Source organism: Pollicipes pollicipes, unplaced genomic scaffold, assembly GCF_011947565.3.
Source record: "Pollicipes pollicipes isolate AB1234 unplaced genomic scaffold, Ppol_2.1 Scaffold_4219;HRSCAF=4965_pilon_pilon_pilon, whole genome shotgun sequence".
In the NCBI taxonomy this organism is placed as follows: Eukaryota; Metazoa; Arthropoda; class Thecostraca; order Pollicipedomorpha; family Pollicipedidae; genus Pollicipes; species Pollicipes pollicipes.
The window spans coordinates 25,685,538-25,705,375 of record NW_023596448.1 but is presented as its reverse complement, the minus strand read 5'-3'; the positions used below and the strand labels follow the sequence as shown (position 1 = coordinate 25,705,375).

Sequence of the window (19,838 nt, the reverse complement as noted above, 5' to 3'; positions counted from 1 at the left end):
TGCTATGGACCAAGAGTCTACCCTTTCCTGACTTTCTCTTCGCAGCTCTGTTTGTTATTTGACTGCTTTTGTCTCCAGTTGTGTGCCATAGAAGCTCCGAATGTTTTCATATCCTTACGCATCTTGTGATAACGCAAGTTCCGTACGAACAATAGAGGAAACTGCAGGGAATATAATAAATCCCATCGGCTCTGAAGCAAAATGGCTTGAATTGAGTTGATTTTCTAAAGCTGTCACAGGCTGGACTTCCCCGGCTTCATATGACGTCCTGTGACGTCACCTCTTGGGCCCAATCAAGGCATTTTTTTACCTTCGTTAGCGCACTATCACCATTACATCACGTATCACCGTACCCGCCAGCTATTGGAAGTTGCTATAACATGCATAACACGTTATGTTTTATCTACGGGAAGGAGTTTCCAAGACTGGCGGCGATGTCGCGTTGTGAGAGTAATCATATCGCAAACGTTCAGATGATTTACATTATCGTCGAGAGGGCCGAGCAGAAATTGAAACAAGTCACAAAGAGAAGAAGGGAGGGGAGACTGAAAAAGCTGGGAAGTGAGTAAGTGAGCGAGTGAGTCAGAGAGTCGAAGAAAGAGAAAGATAAATGGAAGAAAAAAGGATGGAGAACACCAAGAGGAGGCATAAAGGAAAGAGGAAGAAATCAACAGGACAAACAGCAGCGGGGGAACTAAACGTCATTTCATGATTCTGTAAATACATCATGTCAGCCTGGCATTGACATACTGCTAACGCGCAGCCAGTCAACCAAATTTATGCCAAGCGGGAATGCATCACCAGCAGAGAGGTTCACAAACGTCCTCGCCGTTGTGGTACGATCCAAATGGTCATGAAACCGGCTTCAAATTCAGCTCGAAGTAGCCTCCAAACACGCTTATTTTGAGTGCAAAAATACGCCGGGTACGCACCTATTTACTCCCTTAATAACATCCGCGAGCCCGAGATCCGGCCGTCAGCCGCCGTCCCAGCTGGTCCGATCCGGATATGAGCGCGCCAGGGGCGCCGGCGGCCCTCCTCCGGCCGGGCTGGGCCGGGCCGCGGCGGCCGGCGGCGCCGGGGCGGGGCCAGCCTCTCGACACGCCCCCCGCCCCGGCGCCGGTATAAAGCGGCCCGCCGCCGCCGCTGAGGCATACACATCGACGTGTCTCACAGCTCAGCAACATGTTCAGACTGGTGAGTTGGTCGCTGGTCGCCGGTGGGACGCGGCGACGCCGCCCGGGCTGCGCGGCTCGCTGGCCGCTACAATGAGGCAGCCTGGCTCAGTTGATCAAAGATCGCGGCCGGTTAACTCACGCATCATTATTGCATTGCGATATTAGTGGGACAGCCGTCGAGTACCGGACTTCGTCCAAAGTAGCGTACTATCGGAGCCTGGCGCAGGCCGAGGCCGAGCTACGCAGGAAGAAGTGTGTAGATCTAACCCCTGACGTCGGCCTTTTCAGATCGTCCTCGCTTGCGTCCTGGCCGTGGCCTTCGCCGGCCTGCTCCCGCTGGGCTACTCCGGCCTCGGCTACTCCGGCCTCGGCTACTCCGGCCTCGGCTACTCCGGCCTGGCGCACGGCTACGCCGCCGCCCCGGCCGCCTACAGCGCCGCTGCCTTCCCCACCTACGAGACCGTCAGCCACAGCGTCGACATCGCCGCCGAGCCCTGTCGAGCAGCACGGCTACGTCGTCAAGTACTAAGCCGCTGACCATCGCCCTGCCCCATGGCTTCTTCGCCGCTTTTGGCTGTTTCTGTCCTCTCTCTTTGTCTGTGATGATCACACACTGGGACCGCTGTGAGTGCCTGCCGCCGCGTGAGCTGACGTGACGTCAGACCTGCCCGCTGAGCCCGCTGATTGGCTCCGGGACGCCAGCGTCGCGGTCACGTGACGAGTGACGTCCCGGTCGCCGCCGCTGGACACGTCGAATGTGTATTTTTGATAAATATATTGTGAACACCACCACACAAGAACGCGTCTGCGGAATTCGTGGGATTGCGATGGGACCATTGGTCATGGCTCGTGGGATCATCGTGCGCGCCCAAAGCACTCGGATTGTCAAGTCACAACCCGTTCGTGAGCTAGCTGGGAGCAAAAGACATCATGTTTGAAACTGATCGCAAAATGGTAACTCAGAAAACTTCAGGCTCTGTGTTTAAACACGGGCTGAGACAATTAAAGTTCCGGAGCACCTGTTACGAAAAATCTTTTCAATACGGAATCAACAGCTTTGGAGAGCTCGGCAATAAAATGCAATCTACATTCGGCATACCACAAATGAAACTACAAATATTACTGTTATTGTCTTTCACGGGCAAGGAGTGCTGATACCCTGAGTGGTATCTTTCTTTAGTGTTGCTGCTCGAATAGCTGTTAGTCTTACCTCAGTAACTACTCAGAGGCTTTTTACAGAGCGTAACCCCGACCACCTGGCTGGCCTTCGCAGTGACACCTCGCCTTGCTGTACCACCCGATGTACCGCCCTGCTGCCGCCCGGCAGCGCTCATTAACCGACACGAGGTCATCAAGGCGAAAGGCGTCATCAGAACGGGCTACACTGAGCCCACGGCCAGTTCCAGAATCTGTGTCATCGGCATCACCAGAGGTGTGGCTACTGGACACGCACTGGCGGGGAATAAAAACCTCGGCGCGCCTGTCGAGGCGCCATGGACATGCTCACGTGACCTCTGCGAAGGTCATACACTTATAGCAACCTCTGGAGCAGAGCCTGAAACTGGGCGCGCCCCAGTTAACCGCACTTTTGCGCGCGCCCGGGCCACGTTCCAGAGGACGAGGCTCGATGAAGTGATAACTTGGGCCGAGGCGTACGTGGGAGTGCCCATCAACCACCGCAGCCGCGCCATGAAGCGGGCCGCCATGGCGCATGCTGGTGTGCACCTCGGCACGCAGTCCTGGCCGGTGCTGCGAGAGGACCTCGAGCACTGTCACGTCCCGCACGCGTTACGAGGCCGCTGCGAGATTTATTGTGACAGACTCGGGCAAACGGCAGCGATTAAACTCTCCCCACGAGCGCCATTAGAGCAGTGCCGCTTGGCTGCGAGGCAGTTGGTGATTTCGCCCACGGCTGCTCTGCATCAGTGTCATGGCTGCGAGAACTGAGGCGCGAGGACCATGAAGAGATGACTTCGCCTGCCACTTTGGGAAGTTTGTAAGGTAAGTGTAAAATAGTGACGGGTTTTGGTGGTTAATGGAAAGTGCCAAGCGAAACTACCCCCGAGCTCCACCCTTCCCTGAAAGTCACCTCAACAGTCAGCCTCACGCTTGCCATACATTCTTCCATGTTTCATACCAGTTGTGTAGATGTGTGTGTGTATCATTGGGGCTTTACGACGCACTCAGCTGCTGAGGCCTATATGGTGTCGCCTGCCTCTCACCCTGGCAGGAAGGGCGGGCACCGCGGGGAATCGAACCCCGTACCTCTGGTTTCCCAGTTGTGTAGATGTACTAGCGGTTTAGGCATCCCAGGAAAACGGCCTGGTCGTCACTTAAAGAGCTTCTCGCGGACAGGGACCGATCTAATCGTCCATCACGTCACCAAGCTGCGAACCGCGACCGGGCCGAGACGCCAGGCCAGTTTTATCTCAGCCGGGGCCACGCAACCTGCCGCAATCCAGTTCCCGCCCTCGCCCCAGTCGGCCAACAAAGCAAATCACTATTCGGGCCTCTCCCGTATCTGAAACGACCAAAAACACCATGGGTGAGCTCCACTGGGCCCGTCAACCTTGCGTCGCTAACATCGCCACCGCGCGTTCCGTTAGAGCGCGTCGCAAACAAGCGTGCGGACCTGACCGGCCGGGCCGGCTGCGGGTGCAGGGGAGTCCGGTCGGTGACGCTGCAGGCTTCAGCTGCGGACGAGCCGCGAGCGGCCATCGGGAGTGGTCGGCGTGGCGGGGAAGGTCGCCGGCGTCCCTGTCCCGGTGTGCTCCGCCAGTCAAGGTGAGGCGGTCCCCAGGGTCACGTGTGGGGAGCCGACCACACCCATGGATGCCACCGCTGGCAGTGGCGCGCGGCCGACGCCCAAGCGTCCAGACGGGCGGGGAGGGGATGGGAATGGAACACTGCCATCTGGGGAGCATTGGGAAACACTGCCATCTGGCGGGAAAAAATGTTTTGCAGGCGCCCGCTGATCCCAGCGTTTAAAAGAACAGCTGTTCCGTCGGCGGCGAGACTGGGCTTGAAGGCGAGCGCTTTATGGCAGCAGGAGGGACGGAAGGCGAAACAGCTTCCGTTAGGGAGGGGCGTGCAGGCGGAAGGTCAGTTCAGATGAGAAGATCGCGTGATAAGACGAGGCTATGCAGCGTCTAGTATTTCGAAGTGGAGCCCTTACAGCTTGGAAGCACATATATAGCACGCGCTCCGTCACATAAGCACGCGCTCCGTCCGGGTGTCCACGACGTCCGCCCTCATCTAACACCATGTTTATTTGTTGTGGAGCTGGCTACTGCGCGCAGTGCTCGAATAAGCGCGAGCACTGCGTTCCCTTTCCTCCACCTCCGGTTGTTTTTAAAGTATGGGAAAGCTTCCATGTGTCTTTCGGACGCAGGGCAATCGCTGCATCCGCGCAAATGACAACCCAAAAGCAACGGGCATTGAATGAGGCGGTCTTTTCTCGCCGTTCAGTTGGGGCTTCACGGCGCACGCGGCATGAGGCAACACGGCGTCGCATGTTCCTCGCCCTGGCAGGATGGGCGGGCACCGCAGAGAATTGATCCCCGTACCTATGATTTCCGAGATGAGCAGCTTAACCTCAGCATCCGTGCCCCAGTCCCTCCTCGGAGCCACACGCCTTACGCTGTGCTGATTGGCACCAAACAGTGGTCGTATTTCGCTGAAAATGTAGATTTCCCCAAAAAGTACTAGTACAGCTTAGCAGCCATTTTGTAGAGCAGGGCGACAATCGCGATCTCCAGCCTTTTTAGCATCAACAGGCACGAACGACGGCACTAGGTACGCTACACTTTTTCAGTCGAGGCTTACTTCACAATTCTACAGTAAAACCATGCCCCGCAATGCACCCGCCCACTCATTTAGAGCCACCTATTTAAGCAATGAAGAACGTCATCGCGTACCTCTCGGGAGGTGGAGACAAACCCGACCAAGCCATCTGAACTTCACTAGAGCCAACGCTAGGGATCTGGTTGTCATTCAACGCCAGGAGACGCATCAAAATCATCAACGTGGACGCTCACTTCCCGGCACTTGCATCGAAAATAACTGATGTTTCCAGTCCTCACGGGACTAGAGCATACACCCTCCCGTGTGGCAACCAGCACTCACTGGCCACGTATCGTGATCTGCACCCTGAGCGCCACCCACCAGAGCGTCCCCACGCGCTTTCCGAGGAGTATACCCGCTCTACAGCCGCATCAAAACGTTCTTCGGCCCAGACGCAAACGAGCGCCCCTTGGACGCCAAGCATTACTACGACGAAGACGCGCTGTGTGCGAAGTGTGAGACTGACGCGAGCCCGACCAGTGCCTGGGGGAGCCAGCAGCAAATCAAAGCCCTTCTGACTTCACGCGAGAACGCTACTGACATGCTACTTCTGTCACTTCGCAAACAGCGAGCAGTGCAGCAGCAGCAGTCTATTCCGTCTCGCACAGCCCGCCTGGTGCGAAAATCGATGCATCACATGATGGCCATCTATTTTGCCTCGTGTATGACTCCACACGGTGATCAATGTCCGCAACACAACACAAAGCCAGTTCCACTTCACTCCATTGTACAGTAGGTGGCGCCGCAACACTGTCGCTCTCGTCACTTTGGTAAAGCGGGGCGACGGCGACGGCGGGCGGCGGACGGCGACTGAGCGGCCCCCTGCACCGCGACCGACTCCTCTCCGCCCCGGGGGCCGGGGGCCGGATCAGAGCCCGGAGAGTCACGTGCTCCCGCCCCGCGCCGACCAGCCGGTACGGGCGCGCTCCACGCGCAGACCTGAGCCCGGATGTCTTCAGCGGCCCTCGACTGCAAGCAGAGAACGACAGCGTGAGCAGCGGGCGCGAGACGCGGCATGCTCAGGCGAGCGCTGTCCATGTCAGGACAGATACATAATCACGGGTTATCAGTTGTCCCTATCTGTGCGTATCATCATGTAAACAACGACCTATCCTCCAGTCCGCCGAACCCGGCCGGCCATCGCGTGCCACTGGCCTGACGGCCGGGCGCAGCCAACACCAACAGCAGCAGCAGCAGCGCCAGCATCATCCGCACTCACTGTATGTCGAGAGGTCGATCTCGTCCGGCAGCTCCGTGATGTTGACGTCGAACCGATCCTGCACATCGTTCAGGATCTTGGCGTTGGTCTCGTCGGCGATGAACGTGATGGCCAGACCCTTGGTGCCGAAGCGGCCGGCGCGGGCCACGCGATGCAGGTACGTGTCCGAGTCCTCAGGCATGTCGTAGTTGAAGACGATGTTGACGCGCTCGATGTCCATGCCGCGCCCAAACAGGTTGGTGGCCACCAGGATCCGCTGGGAGCGGACGGCGCGGTCAACACCTCGTCTCTGCACCACCACCCAGGCGCGTGCACAGCTCGGTCAGAACAGAAGCACGATCAGTTTGTTCAGATGTCCCTATCTGTGGGGTGTCATCACGTGACAAGACGGCGGTTCGCTGCCAGCGACGTTGGACGCCAGCCGTACCTTTTGGAAGTCCTTGAACTGCTGGTACTTGGCCAGCCGCTCCTCCTGCGACATCGATCGGTGGATGGCGATGGCCGGGAAGTTCTGCTCGATCAGCAGCTTGGCCAGCGCCATGCAGCGCTGGATCGACTTGACGAAAATCACCACCTGACGGGCAGCAACGGCCAAATTACAGCGAGCGCCGTCAGCACATTTGACGCATTGATTTTCAATTATTCTAGACCAGACAACTAACTATTCACACACTGAATCCACAAAGATCGCAAACGGGTTCACACAGACTAACAAGCAGTTTCACGTTTCATGCAGTGTTCCAGCTGTATTACAGCCCGCGTATAAGGATAGAATCCCTAAACACGCGGCTTGACCACCCAACCGCACTCAGCCCGAATATACGGCCCATGACTTCCCCACCCCCACCTCAACCCCGGTCCCACCCACCGACCCCGGCCACCCACCTGGTTGAACTCGAGCACGTCCAGCAGCTCGAACAGCTTGCGGTTCTTCTCGTTCTCCTTGACCTTACAGTAATGCTGCTGGAGTCCGTGCAGCGTCAGCTTGGCCTCGTCGTCCACGTACACCTCCATCGGCTGCAGGCAGATGGGCGGACACACATGCTGACGGCCGCTCCCCCCGGACCACAGGCTCCCCCGCGGGTGTGAGCGGTGCCGGGCAGAATCGGGAGGCGCCCCACATCCAGCGGCAGATGAATGGATGAATGGAGCACGTGAGCATCGGGAAATCGCCATGCCTGTGATCTTCCGATTTAAACGAACACGCTCTTCCCCCGGAATAAATAATGGTCATTATTGAGCCACTGCAACGCAACATTTACACCTGGACTGCGCTGGGGCTGCTTCGCAACTCCGCACCCCTTCCCTGGGACACGGACGTCAGGGGGCGGCGCGCGGCAGGAAACCATAAACTAGCAGTACACCACGACCGACACAAATACACTAAGCAGGGCGAGCGGGGTCAGCCAGACCTGGTACCGCGCCGAGCCAGGCGGCCGGCGCGCCAGCGCCCGCCGCGTCACCGTCGCCGCGAGCCGGCCGGTCCGTCTGTCGTCCGGCGCCGCCGTCGCCCGCCGCGAGGAGTGGGGCCGCCGGACGGGGAGGGAGCCGCCGCCGGCGTCCGTCGCTGCTCCGGCGCCGCTGGCCGCGCCGACGTCACGGGGACTCCTGACGCCGAAGAGGGCGACGACGGGCGTCTCCGCGCCAGTGGGTGTGACCTGGTGCTGTGCTGACCTGACGCAGAGTGTGGCGACTCCCGAGGCGTGGGAGCGGTTTTCCGTACCTGATGTGTTCGCGCGTTTGTCAGCGTACGTGTGTCAGGAGACGTTCGGCGATCGAGGAGGGGTTCGGTGGAGGCGGGATGTTGCCAAGGTCTGTGGTATAAACAGGCCGGCTTCTGTCGTCAGGGCTGACGCGTGAGGTCGGCGTGACGCCGAAGCGGGCTGGTACGAAGCCGGAATGAGGTCGAGGCAGGCTGGTGTGAGGCTTAGGCAGGCTGGAGGCCAAGGCAGGCTGGTGTGAGGTCGAGGCAGGCTGGTGTGAGGCCGAGGCAGGCTGGTGTGACCGTCAGCCCAGAGCTTAGTGCGCTGCAGGTGTCCCGCCAGCGAGCGGCGCAGCACGTCGTGCCGTGTCGCGCACAGGAGCGCGACACGCGAGGACTGGAGGAGCGCGTGCCTGCCGTCGGGGACCGGACGGCAGTCCAGTGTGGGAGCAGGCCGAGCTCCGAAGCCATCGGCAGCGTCGGAAGGCCACAGCCGCTGGAGGACGGGCGCCGAGCTGGCCAACTCGGCGCCGAGGGATCCCAACTCGTCGCGGGCGCTTGGCGGAGAGCGGGCGGGCGCAGACGACGACCGTTCGACATCTAGCGACGACGCTCAGCCGCAAGGCGGCGCCACGGGACGTTGGAAGAAATCGAAGGCAATTACATCCTGCATGAATTTCTTGCAGACAGGCCGGATCTCCTTGCTGAGGGTGGCTGAGAACATGAGCACTTGTTTCTCGTGGGGCGTGTTCCGGAAGATCTCTTGCACGTCCCTCCGCATGTCTGGAAAGCAACAACATGACTGTTAGCAACTCCCCAGATATTACAACAGACAGACCTCCTGTTCCAAAATGATGCACCAATGTCAACCCATCACATGGTGGACTACATGTGGCAAACATGCTCTAAATTGATGCATATGATGACACATCAACTTGTCTTGCCTTGATACATCTATCAGAGGCCAAAACACAAATGGCTTCAGAGACATCCCAATCCAATGCAGCTCTCATCTTTTAATCATTACGCACCCTACTGACATCACTGACATTACACACCCAACTGACTACTGACATTACACAACACCTACCCAGTTCCTCCAGCATTTTGTCACACTCGTCCAAGACATAGTGTTTGAGATTTTTCAGGTTGAGCTTCTTAGTGCGAACCAGAGCCAGCAGTCCGGCCAGGGCGTGCCGACCACGATGTGCGGGCACTTGTTCTTCAGCACCTGCTCATCGTTCTGGATCGGCATGCCTCCAAAGAACACGGCCACCTGCGGAGTTGGGCGCATAGTCATGGGTTAGAGCATTCGAACAGCATGCAACAGTACTCCATGTAATGTCAGCTTCTCGTAGTCCTTTTCAATCACCCTTAAACACACAGCAAAGGTTGCACACTGGAACAAACACAAAAACAGATGATTATTTGGTTTCCATTCATTGGATATCCTTTTTTAACCTTTTTATCCTTTTTTAAAACATACTTGCATAACTGAACATCAAAACAAGTACAACACAGACTTGAAGCCATCACACCCAGTCCGATTTATTACTGACCTTAACGGTGGACATATACTTTGAGAAGCGCTCGAACTCCTTGCTGATCTGGAATGCGAGCTCTCGGGTGTGGCACATAACCAGCACGGACACCTGGTCGTCCACCATCTCCAGCTGCTGCAGGCAGGCCAGCACAAACACAGCTGTCTTGCCCATGCCAGACTTGGCCTGGCATAGGATGTCCATGCCGAGCACCGCCTGCGGGATGCACTCGTGCTGCACTGCACAGGGAGAAGACATGGTGTCAGCAAATAAACTGTAGCAGGATGCTTTCACAGTTGAGCATTCAGTTAATTAGCAAACCCCATTGTGTTTCCTCTGCCATGTCATGTCATTGGGGCTTTACAACACACTCAGCTACTGAGGCTATATGATGTCACCTGCCTCTCACCCTGGCAGGAAGGGCGGGACACAGCAGGGAATCAAACCCTGTACCTCTGGTTTCCCAGACCGTGCAGTGGTAAACGCAGGCATGTTAACCAATACACTAACGGCAACCCGTGTTTCCTCCGCCAATTTTGTCCAATGAATGCTTAATTGATACTGTATAACACATGAATCGATGACAAGATTGCATGATGCAAACTGACATAACAACTGGCAATCAGTGGCATTCATTTTACTGTCAGTTGCCACCAGCTTAGACTGTAGATGCACTAACCACTTTACCCACGTCATATGACTTGAACTACTTCACACAGCACACACAAAGAAAAATCTAAAAAGCAATAAATAACTGACACTACCATGCTCACCTTCAGAAGGGTGCTCAAAACCACACTCCACAATGGCACGCAGGATCTCAGGCTTTAGCAAGAAGTCCCGAAAGCCAGAGCTGTGGATGGAGACGTAGGTGCCCTTCACATCCTTTTTGGTGGCTGTGACAGCAGTGTCCCCGATGGTAGGCTCCGCGGTCTCATCCTCATCGGCATCCTCATAGTCCAGAAGCTCATTCTCATTCTCGGCCATGGCTGCCTGCAAGGTGACAGAGTGCATGTTAGTGGTTAAGCTGGACTGGCAAATATTCATTGATAATTATTTGGGCTGTGGGGCACACCAGGTACAAGGGTTATATGGCACCCATAACTTCCTTCTGAAGAAATAATGTTAGAAAGAAACACCTCTAAAGAAATAGAAATAGATGTGATTGTCAAGGAGACAAGTTAAGATTTCTGAAAATGTTTATGTTTACATTACATGAAGCTGTATGTCAACAAAATTGGAAATATGACCGTCATTTGCACCTGCAAACCTCAAGCTACCTCTTAAGATGCCAGGGCATGTGGCATAGGTTAACATTCATCACACATTGCTGTTGGCATCAGTGTGACTGAGTCTTGTCTTTAGCGCTAGGCTGTGCATGACATAATATGAGTATTTATATGACTCTAAGCTTCTGGGAAAAACAACCAGATAAACAAGATATGTCAGAGCAGAAAAGAAACCCTGAACCATTTGTGAAAACCTATTAGTTTTCCAAGCAAGCTATTAATATGCCAACACACATGATGCAAGGCTTGCATGATTCTGAACTCATATTTGGACCTATCCCAAATACAGAACAGCAAAGACATCAATGTAACTAACCATTTTCATGCAAAGACAAGTTCAGTATTAAAGAAAATGCTTTATTCTTCAAGATTTTAAACCAAGCACCACATATAATGAAACAAGCTCACAACTATTAGTTCACTTTTTAAGTGGGGATTACTCCTCTAGACAGCACAATTCCCTAATAAGAAATATGTCCCTCAATATGTAATGGGTTGATTGTATCACCATACCTTGCAAAACATCAAGAGCCAATTGATGGCCCTTAGATATGGAGATCTCACTCACAAATGTCAGATGGTGAATGCCTAAATAATCCCAGCCCTTGACCACCACATAGAATGTTACCACAATGTTGTGAATGCCAAGGTGGCTCAAATACTCTCCCAAAAATACCTTTCCCCATTCCATCAGTAACAAGCTAAGAAACTAGCAAGAGCTTGGGTTTCAAGCATGACAGGATTCTGAACACCAACAAAAGGTCTTCATGACAGTTATTTCAGTTCCAAACCCCATATCAAAGTGGGATACTCAATTTCTACTTAGCTTAACCTGTTATCAGTCTGGTGCTAACTGACAGGATTAAAGCATCAGTGCCACTCAGTTATAAGGCTCAGCAGATAGATATCTTTCAGATGGGTCAACAGTTCAAGGAGAGTGCTTGCATTGAGGACAATGTGTTAACATGTTTGATGTCAAGCCATCAAAGCAAGTAAATAGATAATTGTCACCCACATTCAGGCCACAAAAAAATCAAACCCATGTGCCAAGCATATGCATAACATCATTGCACTCAACCTGGGCCAGGCCAAAATCCATGGAATTTTCCAAATAATTTGGTACAATCAAATATTTCAGTGGTAGATTAGCCTGACATTATATTAGGAGCATGACAATCCCTACAAATGTAAGCTTTTGTGCTCTGAAACTGGTGGCAAGTGATTGTTCTCAACTCTTCAGCAAACAAATGCATGTGCTGAAATTACTGTAGTTATATCACTGGTAACCCAGACATGTTTGGCACACCTTATAATGCTTGCAGGCTGCCTAAACAACTGAATTTACAAGTCCACTTTCACATTTAGTCCAACACTGCCTATTCTATAACTGTTCTGTCCTGAAATTCCATCACATTCTAGTCCATTGCAATAATGTGCTGAATGGAGAATGAGCTAAACTCAGGATGCTCATACACACAGCACATATAATCAGATTCCAGCTTCAATTCTACGTTGATTGCGTACACACTAGCGTCATACTGATCACCACAGCAGTGCTTCAGCCCTGGTACAACAGCCAGAACCACACATCACTGGATGAAACCTGCGCGCAGATACGAAACACCCCAATACATGAAACGAATCCACTACTGGTCATATATGTTATGCGTATGAACAGAACCTGATAAAACCTGCCTCGCCACGTCAATGGGGCAGGGCGGAGGGAAGTGCGCCAAGCGCCGCCAAAACAACGACCGCGCGCGTGCCGCACCTCACCACCTTAAAAGAGAGTCCAAGGCTCATAAAACAAATGCAACCGTTCATAACATACATATCGGCGTGTCCACCATCGCCATTACCTTGTGGGATGATAAAACGACGAAACACGGAGAGCAGCCCCACAACCGACCAACGCACCGGCGAGTCCACAAAATGGCGGGGGAGCGTTCCGGAAAGCGGATGCAAAGAGATGACAAGTAATAAATGTTTAAGCCACGGCAAAATTTCATATAAGTTACTTTCCGCCTTTCAAATATGTTTCAAATTAAAAAAACATGCAAAATAATGCAATTTCATGTAAACTCATTATAGAATATAATGTAGATTGGTTTCACGCAACACTGAAATGCCGGAACTAGCAGATGTTCTGTGTATGTGTATGGGAGCTAGTAATGTCAATAACGTTTGCATGATGGGTACCCAGAAAATTCCGGTCAGCATGACATGTCGATTTGGCCTAGCTATTATAGTCATCGTGCTTTGAACAGTGAAACACCATTTTTGTGAATAAAGGCATCTGAGCTATTCAACATCGACTGGTTTACAAAAGTTGAGAAGAAGACGCAGCTAAATGTGAAGACATGTGATATGAGATGTGATGTGTGATGTGACAGTTTGTGACGGAGCATTAGACTGACCATTAAAGCAAAGATTAGAACGTTCATACGCAGGGGCTTAGCTTCGCAAAATCACTTCAGGGGGTGACTGAGCAGTGCTGAACAACACAAGGTACCTCTATACCGCGCCAACAAATGTTCCTTTTCTCTGATTTGGTCCACTGTCTTGCCCCACCAACTGAATAGGAAACTTCACCCGTGGCCGTGGGGCTTCTATAACATCTAAAACGTCCCCTTGAGACAAGAAAATAGGATCCCAAACCTCAAAGTAATTCAAAACCCAAAAGACAGGAATCCTTTAGCGACGACGTGGAGCCCCGTTGGCTGAAAGGGCCGTTTCGGCCTGATCCGGTGCCCTCCTGGGCCATAAGATCCTCATCAGGCCACTGCTCAGTCTTATCAGTCAAAACATCGTTGAAGATTATCAAAACGCCACAAACGTCAGATGATCACTCTTCCAGCTCCACCGTGATGCTTGCAACTCTTTTCAGTGATATAAAATATTTCGTCATTTACAATGACGTGGGAAATAAGGGGAAAGACTAGGGGGGAACACCCACCCAGCGTTCCTGCAAATTCCACATTGGCCACAAGGGCTGTTGGCCAAAAAAGCCAAAAAGGACTAACCGTCAACTTGGGAGAGCTTCCACTGACCGTGTCACACATTCAGCCAAAGCTGCATATCGCTCACAATTTTGCCGTGCGTTTGGGGTCCGTGTGCGTTGTGCCCAGCTGATCCAGTGTTGACAAACATCCTTTTGGACGTGCTGTTTGTGATACAAGTGCGGTACATCGCTTCGTCATTTTCAACAGATACATGCTTGCACCTTTGCGTAGCCTTTCGCGTTGCGGCGGGAAATAAGTCGTGCAGTCCCCGCCCCACTGAGCCGTGCTCCAGATTGACCTGGCTGTCGTACAGGTGGCGCCACATTTCAGCCGCCAGGGGGCTTCTGACGCCACCTAACGGCCTAAGCTGGCGCCACCAAAGCGTTTGGTACTGCTTTTTCCTGCTGCCGCGTCATGCATGCAGCGGCCTTTTCAGTAACCTCCCGCCTTTTCAGGTCGGCGGGAGGTTACCTGCAGCCTTTACGTGGGACTCCGCTCTTTCTAGTTGCCCCGGACCACAGATCTTCCACATCACACTTGAGTTTTAAGGGCGCGTCAACTGCATTGGTTATTTGCGCCTTTGTCTTATCGTTAAGAGCCTATGTCAGCAGAGCTATGATCAAAACTATGTCAGCAGATTGAGATCTATGTCTTAGTCACTCAGACAGCTTTTTCAGCAGCGTACCGGAAACGTAAAGCGTAGAAAACAAATGCTATGAAGGCTACGTGGCCCACTGGCCAATTGCCTAGGCCGGCGAGTATAAAGACTTGGAGTCAATGTCTCTGAATAATTTATAGACTGCTGGGAGATCGCTCGACGGCGCAACAGCCAGGCTAGGGAATGTGATTCAGATTAAGATAGCGTGTCGTACAAGATAGAGATACATGGTAAGATACAAGATGCATCGCTCAGTCTCGTAGTTCCGACACTCAGCTAGTCCATGGGCCACGGACAGAGGTGTTCCACATCTCCTGCAAAAGGGCCGAGCTTCACCGGAGAGCAGGCAACAGTGCGTCTTGTAAGTGTGGCTTATGCGCAACCGACAAACCTTTTCTTCGTCGGATCCGTTTTTAAAGAAAAATTATTTCCATTCACCGATTTACGCCTTAATGGCCCGGAGATTAAACAAGCTCCGGGCAATAGCTGTATCTAGTTCACCCTAAATGTGTTGCCATCGTGTTTTTAGATCACTATAAAATATATCCCTCAGATCTGATCCTGGTGTCTTCTTCCAGGCCAAACGGGGCCGTCGGCACCTTGTCTGGTTAGGGAATCAATCTCTTCGTTTTCAACTATCTGGGCGTGACCGGGCACCCAGGCGATAAAAACACGCTTGTTGTCCTGCCCGAGGTAAGCAATTTGCGCATTATTTCTTCAACGATTTTGTGCTGCTAACTTGCTTGCTGCAAGGTCACCAGAGAGCTTACACCGATTCGTTACAGTAGTGCACTAAACGTAGAGCCTCACGGATGGCGAACAACTCTGCAGTAAAAATGGAACAATGTTTAGACAAGGTAAAACTTCGTCTGTTCTCTGACACGGGTCCACATCCTACACCCGCGCTGTTTTTTTTTTAGCCATCGGTATGTATGTGACGGAACCCCCGATAAAAAAACGTATAAAGACGACACAGAAACTCCGCGCGGTGTCCGACTGCCGTTGTATATTTCTTTGATGACCCACAAAGATGGCAGTCACATTCGGGTGCTCGAAGTTGCCATGGTGGAAGGCCCTGCCCTGGACCGGAAGCAAACCTGTGAACCGGGGTGCCTAATCGCTCAAATATCTGGTTGGTACGTATGGTGATGGGCAGTGCAGTCTTTACATGTGAAGAAGTGAAAAGGCTGACAACACGTGGTGAAAGAACACTCGAGTATGTGGGGATGGGATAGAAATTGTGCGATTTTTGCCACATATCGTGCGGACAGTAGCTCCCGTCTTAAGTGCAAAGGGAGTTTATTTGCATTGACGAATATGCTGTGCACTAGGGCTGGTACGGAAGCCTCCCGCTGCCGTTTGGATCCCGTCGTGGTGCATTCTGTTCAAAGGTTTCTTCGCCGATCGTGAGGCCGAGTCATACACCTGGCAGGCACAGTCAATCTTAGATCGGGTAATTGACCTGTGAAGTAATACAAGTATTTTGCGGTCATCCCCATAGGACATCCGGGTGAAAATCTTTAAAACATCGAATGCCTTCAAGCAGTGATGCCGAAAGTTTTTGATGTGTGGGCGGTATGATAGCCTGCTAATTCGAATATGACGCCAAGGAACTTAGCTTCCTGTCTAACTGGTATTCTTCCCCATATAGCACAAGACGAAGGTCGGGGCAATGATCACGTTTTCTAAAAAAAAAAGAACATCCACAGTCTTGACGACAAAAGTTGAAGTCCATTGAGAGCACTACATCTTTCCAAGTTCCTAATGCCAAGTTGTAGTTGGAGTTCGGAAGCTGTGTTAGTTTGTGCGCTGGCCCAAATGGCAAAGTCGTCGACAAAAAGCCATCTCCCTACCTGTGGAGGAGGGGTTTCAGCTATGTTATTAACCATGCTGGCAAAGAGCACAATGCTGAGAAAGCTGCCCTGCGGAACGTCATTTTCTTGCGAGTATAGAGCGGACAGAGCCGTGCCCACACGGACTCTGAAGGGTTTATTCCGAAGAAAGCTCAACAGGAACATAACCATGTCCTTAAATATCGTATTTGTAGAGCTTCATTAGGATACCGTGCTTTCAAATCGTGTCATAAACCTTCTCGATGCCGTAAAACACAGCTAAAAGATGTCGCCGTTGCTGGAAAGCTTCCCGTTCTGACACATCTTTCATTGACACATTCCATTTCATTGACACACGTTCACCAGATGATATAAGGTACAACTATTCTTCCTGAAGCCATGCTGGGCGTTGGAAAGAAAAGGATGCTTCTCTACGTACCAAATTAGACGAGCATTTCAAGCAGTTTGCATGTACAAGATATTAAAGCCATTGGACGATAGTCCAGAGGACCTTTCCACTTTTTTCCTGGCTTCAAGATGGATATTACGATTGTTTCCTGCCATGAATCAGGAAAATCGTCGTTTGTCCACGGGAAATTAAATATATTACGAAGCGACCTCGCACTGTTCAGTGGTACATGTCGGAACCTCAAGTTGTGAATACAGACAGTCTTCTGAAACAATCTATAAAGGATGACATGGCATGATGCATTTCGGGCACTGTACCTAATGCATTCTAAGAATAAGTCTCTCTAGGCGAGAAGCTCAAACCAGATGATTCAAGTGGGTCTCGAGTCGGGCAGACACTGGATCGCGAAGACCATATCGGGATCGTTCCGAGAAAGCTCTGGTAATTGCGTTCGCCACGACAATTGAGTCTACAACTTCCGCACCACCAGTGGCCAATGTTGTAGGAGGCGTGGATGAAAACTGTCCAGCGATGCGCTTGACTCGCGACTAAACTTGTTTAACTGCAGTAAACCTGTTTACTTTGGAAACATATTCTCTTCAAGACGCTTGTTTTGCATTCAGGACAACACGCTTAGCAATGGCCGTGGAACGTTTGTAGGCTGCCATGCTTTGTGTGGTTGGATGTTTACTAACTTTTTGAAATGCGCACTTTCTGCCTGTTACAGCATCGTTGCATTTGCGGTGACCACCACGGGACAGTTGTGCTACACGGATGGCTGGATATGCGACACAAACAGCTATCACCCAGTGTTACCAAGGTAGTAGTGAAATTGTGGTTTACTGACGATGCGCTGTTCCCACTGTTCAGGAGCCTTGCATGTCTCACATGTCCGAGCAAAAATCTCCCAGTGCGCGTACTGCACATTCCATCGCCCAATCATCATCATCACTCCATCCAATCACAGGACTCTAAGCTGCGCGTCTATACCCAGCATTATCCCAATCAGGAAGTGGTCGCTACCAGTCGTGTCCTCGTCTACAGACCAAGAGATGCGGGGCATCAATCATGGTGAGCATGCTGATAGATCGATCGCTGGATGTGCCAGTGGAGGTAAAGTAAGATGTGTTGGCTTGCCATTGTTTAGAAGACAGGGGTTTTGGTGTGAAAAGCGTTCAATGCGCTGCCCCATGTGATTCATCCTAACACATCCCCATACGATATTGTGGCTTTTGAAGTCGGAACGTAGAAGAAAATAATATACACTGAATAAAATGTTCACGCCTGCTGGAATGTATAAGGAACAGAGCGTTATGATTAGTGTGGTGAGGAAGACAGCCACAGCAACTGCCTGCATGTCTGTTTGCAGTGCTATCGGTGTGGACGAAATGCTGTGATGTATAGCTACCGTTACACCTCCGTGGGCTGTGATATCAGTCACTTCATCTTTTCGGTAATACCTTTTCGGCATTACCTTTAAACAAAGCAGGTGTGTCCGTAGCCAGCTTAGTTTCTTGGATGCATGCAGCCAACGGGGTTTTCACATGCAGCACACGCTGCAAATCCAGAATATTGGCGCAGAGTCCACGGTTGTTCCACTGTACAACCGTGTTGGGCATGTCACCGAGAAGATAAAAGAAAAGGGCGCATTTGACCAGCCGGACCATACCACGCATTATAAAAAATTAGCTGCAGAGGACCTTGGCAAGGCTAGGTCCCTCTGACGTCGACGTCCATCGGCAGATGACGAGCGGACTCTGTCCGTGCCAGACCGAACCCGCGGTCGGGACCTCGGGAAGGCCAGGTCCCTCTGCCATCGACCGTCATCCGCAGATGATGAGCGGACTCTGTCCGTGCCAGACCGAACCCGCGGTCGTGACCTCGGAAAGGTCAGGTCCTTCTGACGTCGACCGTCATCCGCAAATGACGAGCGAACCCTGTCCGCGCCAGACTGAACCCTCGGTCGGGACCTCGGACTGCCGCCACTCGTGGACGACACGGCCGATCGCTAGGCGACCCGGGGGTTGATGGAGGGCCCATGATACGCGGGGAGTGTGGCGGGATCGCGGGGGGGGGGGGGTGAGGAGGCCGGGAGAGGTGGCGCCCCATTCATCCATCCAGGACACCTCACTCACTGCCGGTGCGCCCATTGGCGGAGGGGCCGTGTCACCAGACGCGGTGGAGACCGCACTTGTCATATCGAGACATGTGGGGGGGGGGGGGGGGACACACCTTGGGAGCGGAACAGCTGTGTAAGGAGGGTGACAAAGTCCGCAACAGTCACGTTTTGGAACGCGCTCATTTTTGTATTAGCCGACAGGCCAGCAGCTGCCGGTGTCACCACGGGATGGGTCCCTGGCTAGTCTGCGGCCGCGTCCCGGTAAGGGCGGAATGGGTGGTTTTCATTGCGTTTCTTCTCAACCTCATGGTAAGTTGGCCCACTCTGAACTCTGATGGTTGGAATCTACTTTTTCCTTTTTGAAGGTCTCACACGTGTGAAGCCTTGCTGGGTGACCTCCTCCACGGCTGGGACATTTCGTAGAACGTGACTCGCCATTTTCTTGCGTCACGCCCGACTTCTGCACATTTCCCGCATGTCGTCTGTTCCGACATTTGTCGGTGAAGTGCCCAAGCGAATGACACTTTAGCACCGCACCGGATCTAGCACGTAGAAACGGACCGGTAAGGAGGAAATCCTGATTCGCACCCTCTCTCATTGCGGACAACAGTCAAAAGTGAGGATAACAGCGCCCGTTGGCACCAGTTCACCACCTACCCTTTTCACAATGTGTTTAGCGTTCTGCACTGAGTTTTACTAGGATGCGGTTTAACCTCAATATCCATGGACGCGCCACCCCGTCAGGAACCCGGGAATTAAGGTCGTTGCCGCTTTAGCATCCTCCTGATCTCCTCGTCTTCGAAAACTCGACTTCCAGACCTCCATCTCGGTTACACCAAGCACGTTTTTGGATCCTCAAACTTTGGCAGAGCTTACTCAAATCTGGAAGGGGTTGATGTTTAACGGCAGAGCCTTTCCTCACTGTCAACTTTCGATGACCAAATGATGATATACTTCGGCAAAACGTTCCCGATGGCGATTCTGACTGGTCCCCAGAGTGGGGAGCACTCCCGGGGCCCAAGGTTACACTCTGGGTCTGGTTGGCA

General features: G+C 52.5%; 2 protein-coding genes across 2 annotated transcripts; one reads left to right on the top strand and one right to left on the bottom strand.

Moving 5' to 3' along the window:
* Window positions 1–1,115: 1,115 nt before the first annotated feature.
* Window positions 1,116–1,975, top strand: LOC119095775 (cuticle protein 63). Its single transcript, XM_037218629.1, has 2 exons — window positions 1,116–1,197; window positions 1,467–1,975. Exons 1-2 carry the CDS (start codon window positions 1,186–1,188, stop codon window positions 1,713–1,715), a joined length of 261 nt encoding a protein of 86 aa, XP_037074524.1. The 5' UTR covers window positions 1,116–1,185; the 3' UTR covers window positions 1,716–1,975.
* A 3,678-nt stretch (window positions 1,976–5,653) lies between these two features.
* Window positions 5,654–12,723, bottom strand: LOC119095405 (spliceosome RNA helicase DDX39B-like). Its single transcript, XM_037218250.1, is given in 10 exon segments — window positions 5,654–5,990; window positions 6,241–6,496; window positions 6,668–6,814; window positions 7,126–7,257; window positions 8,607–8,725; window positions 9,033–9,129; window positions 9,132–9,218; window positions 9,502–9,722; window positions 10,257–10,476; window positions 12,632–12,723. Coding segments are annotated over 9 exon segments (1,287 nt in total). The 5' UTR covers window positions 10,471–10,476; window positions 12,632–12,723; the 3' UTR covers window positions 5,654–5,976.
* Between the last annotated feature and the right edge of the window lie 7,115 nt (window positions 12,724–19,838).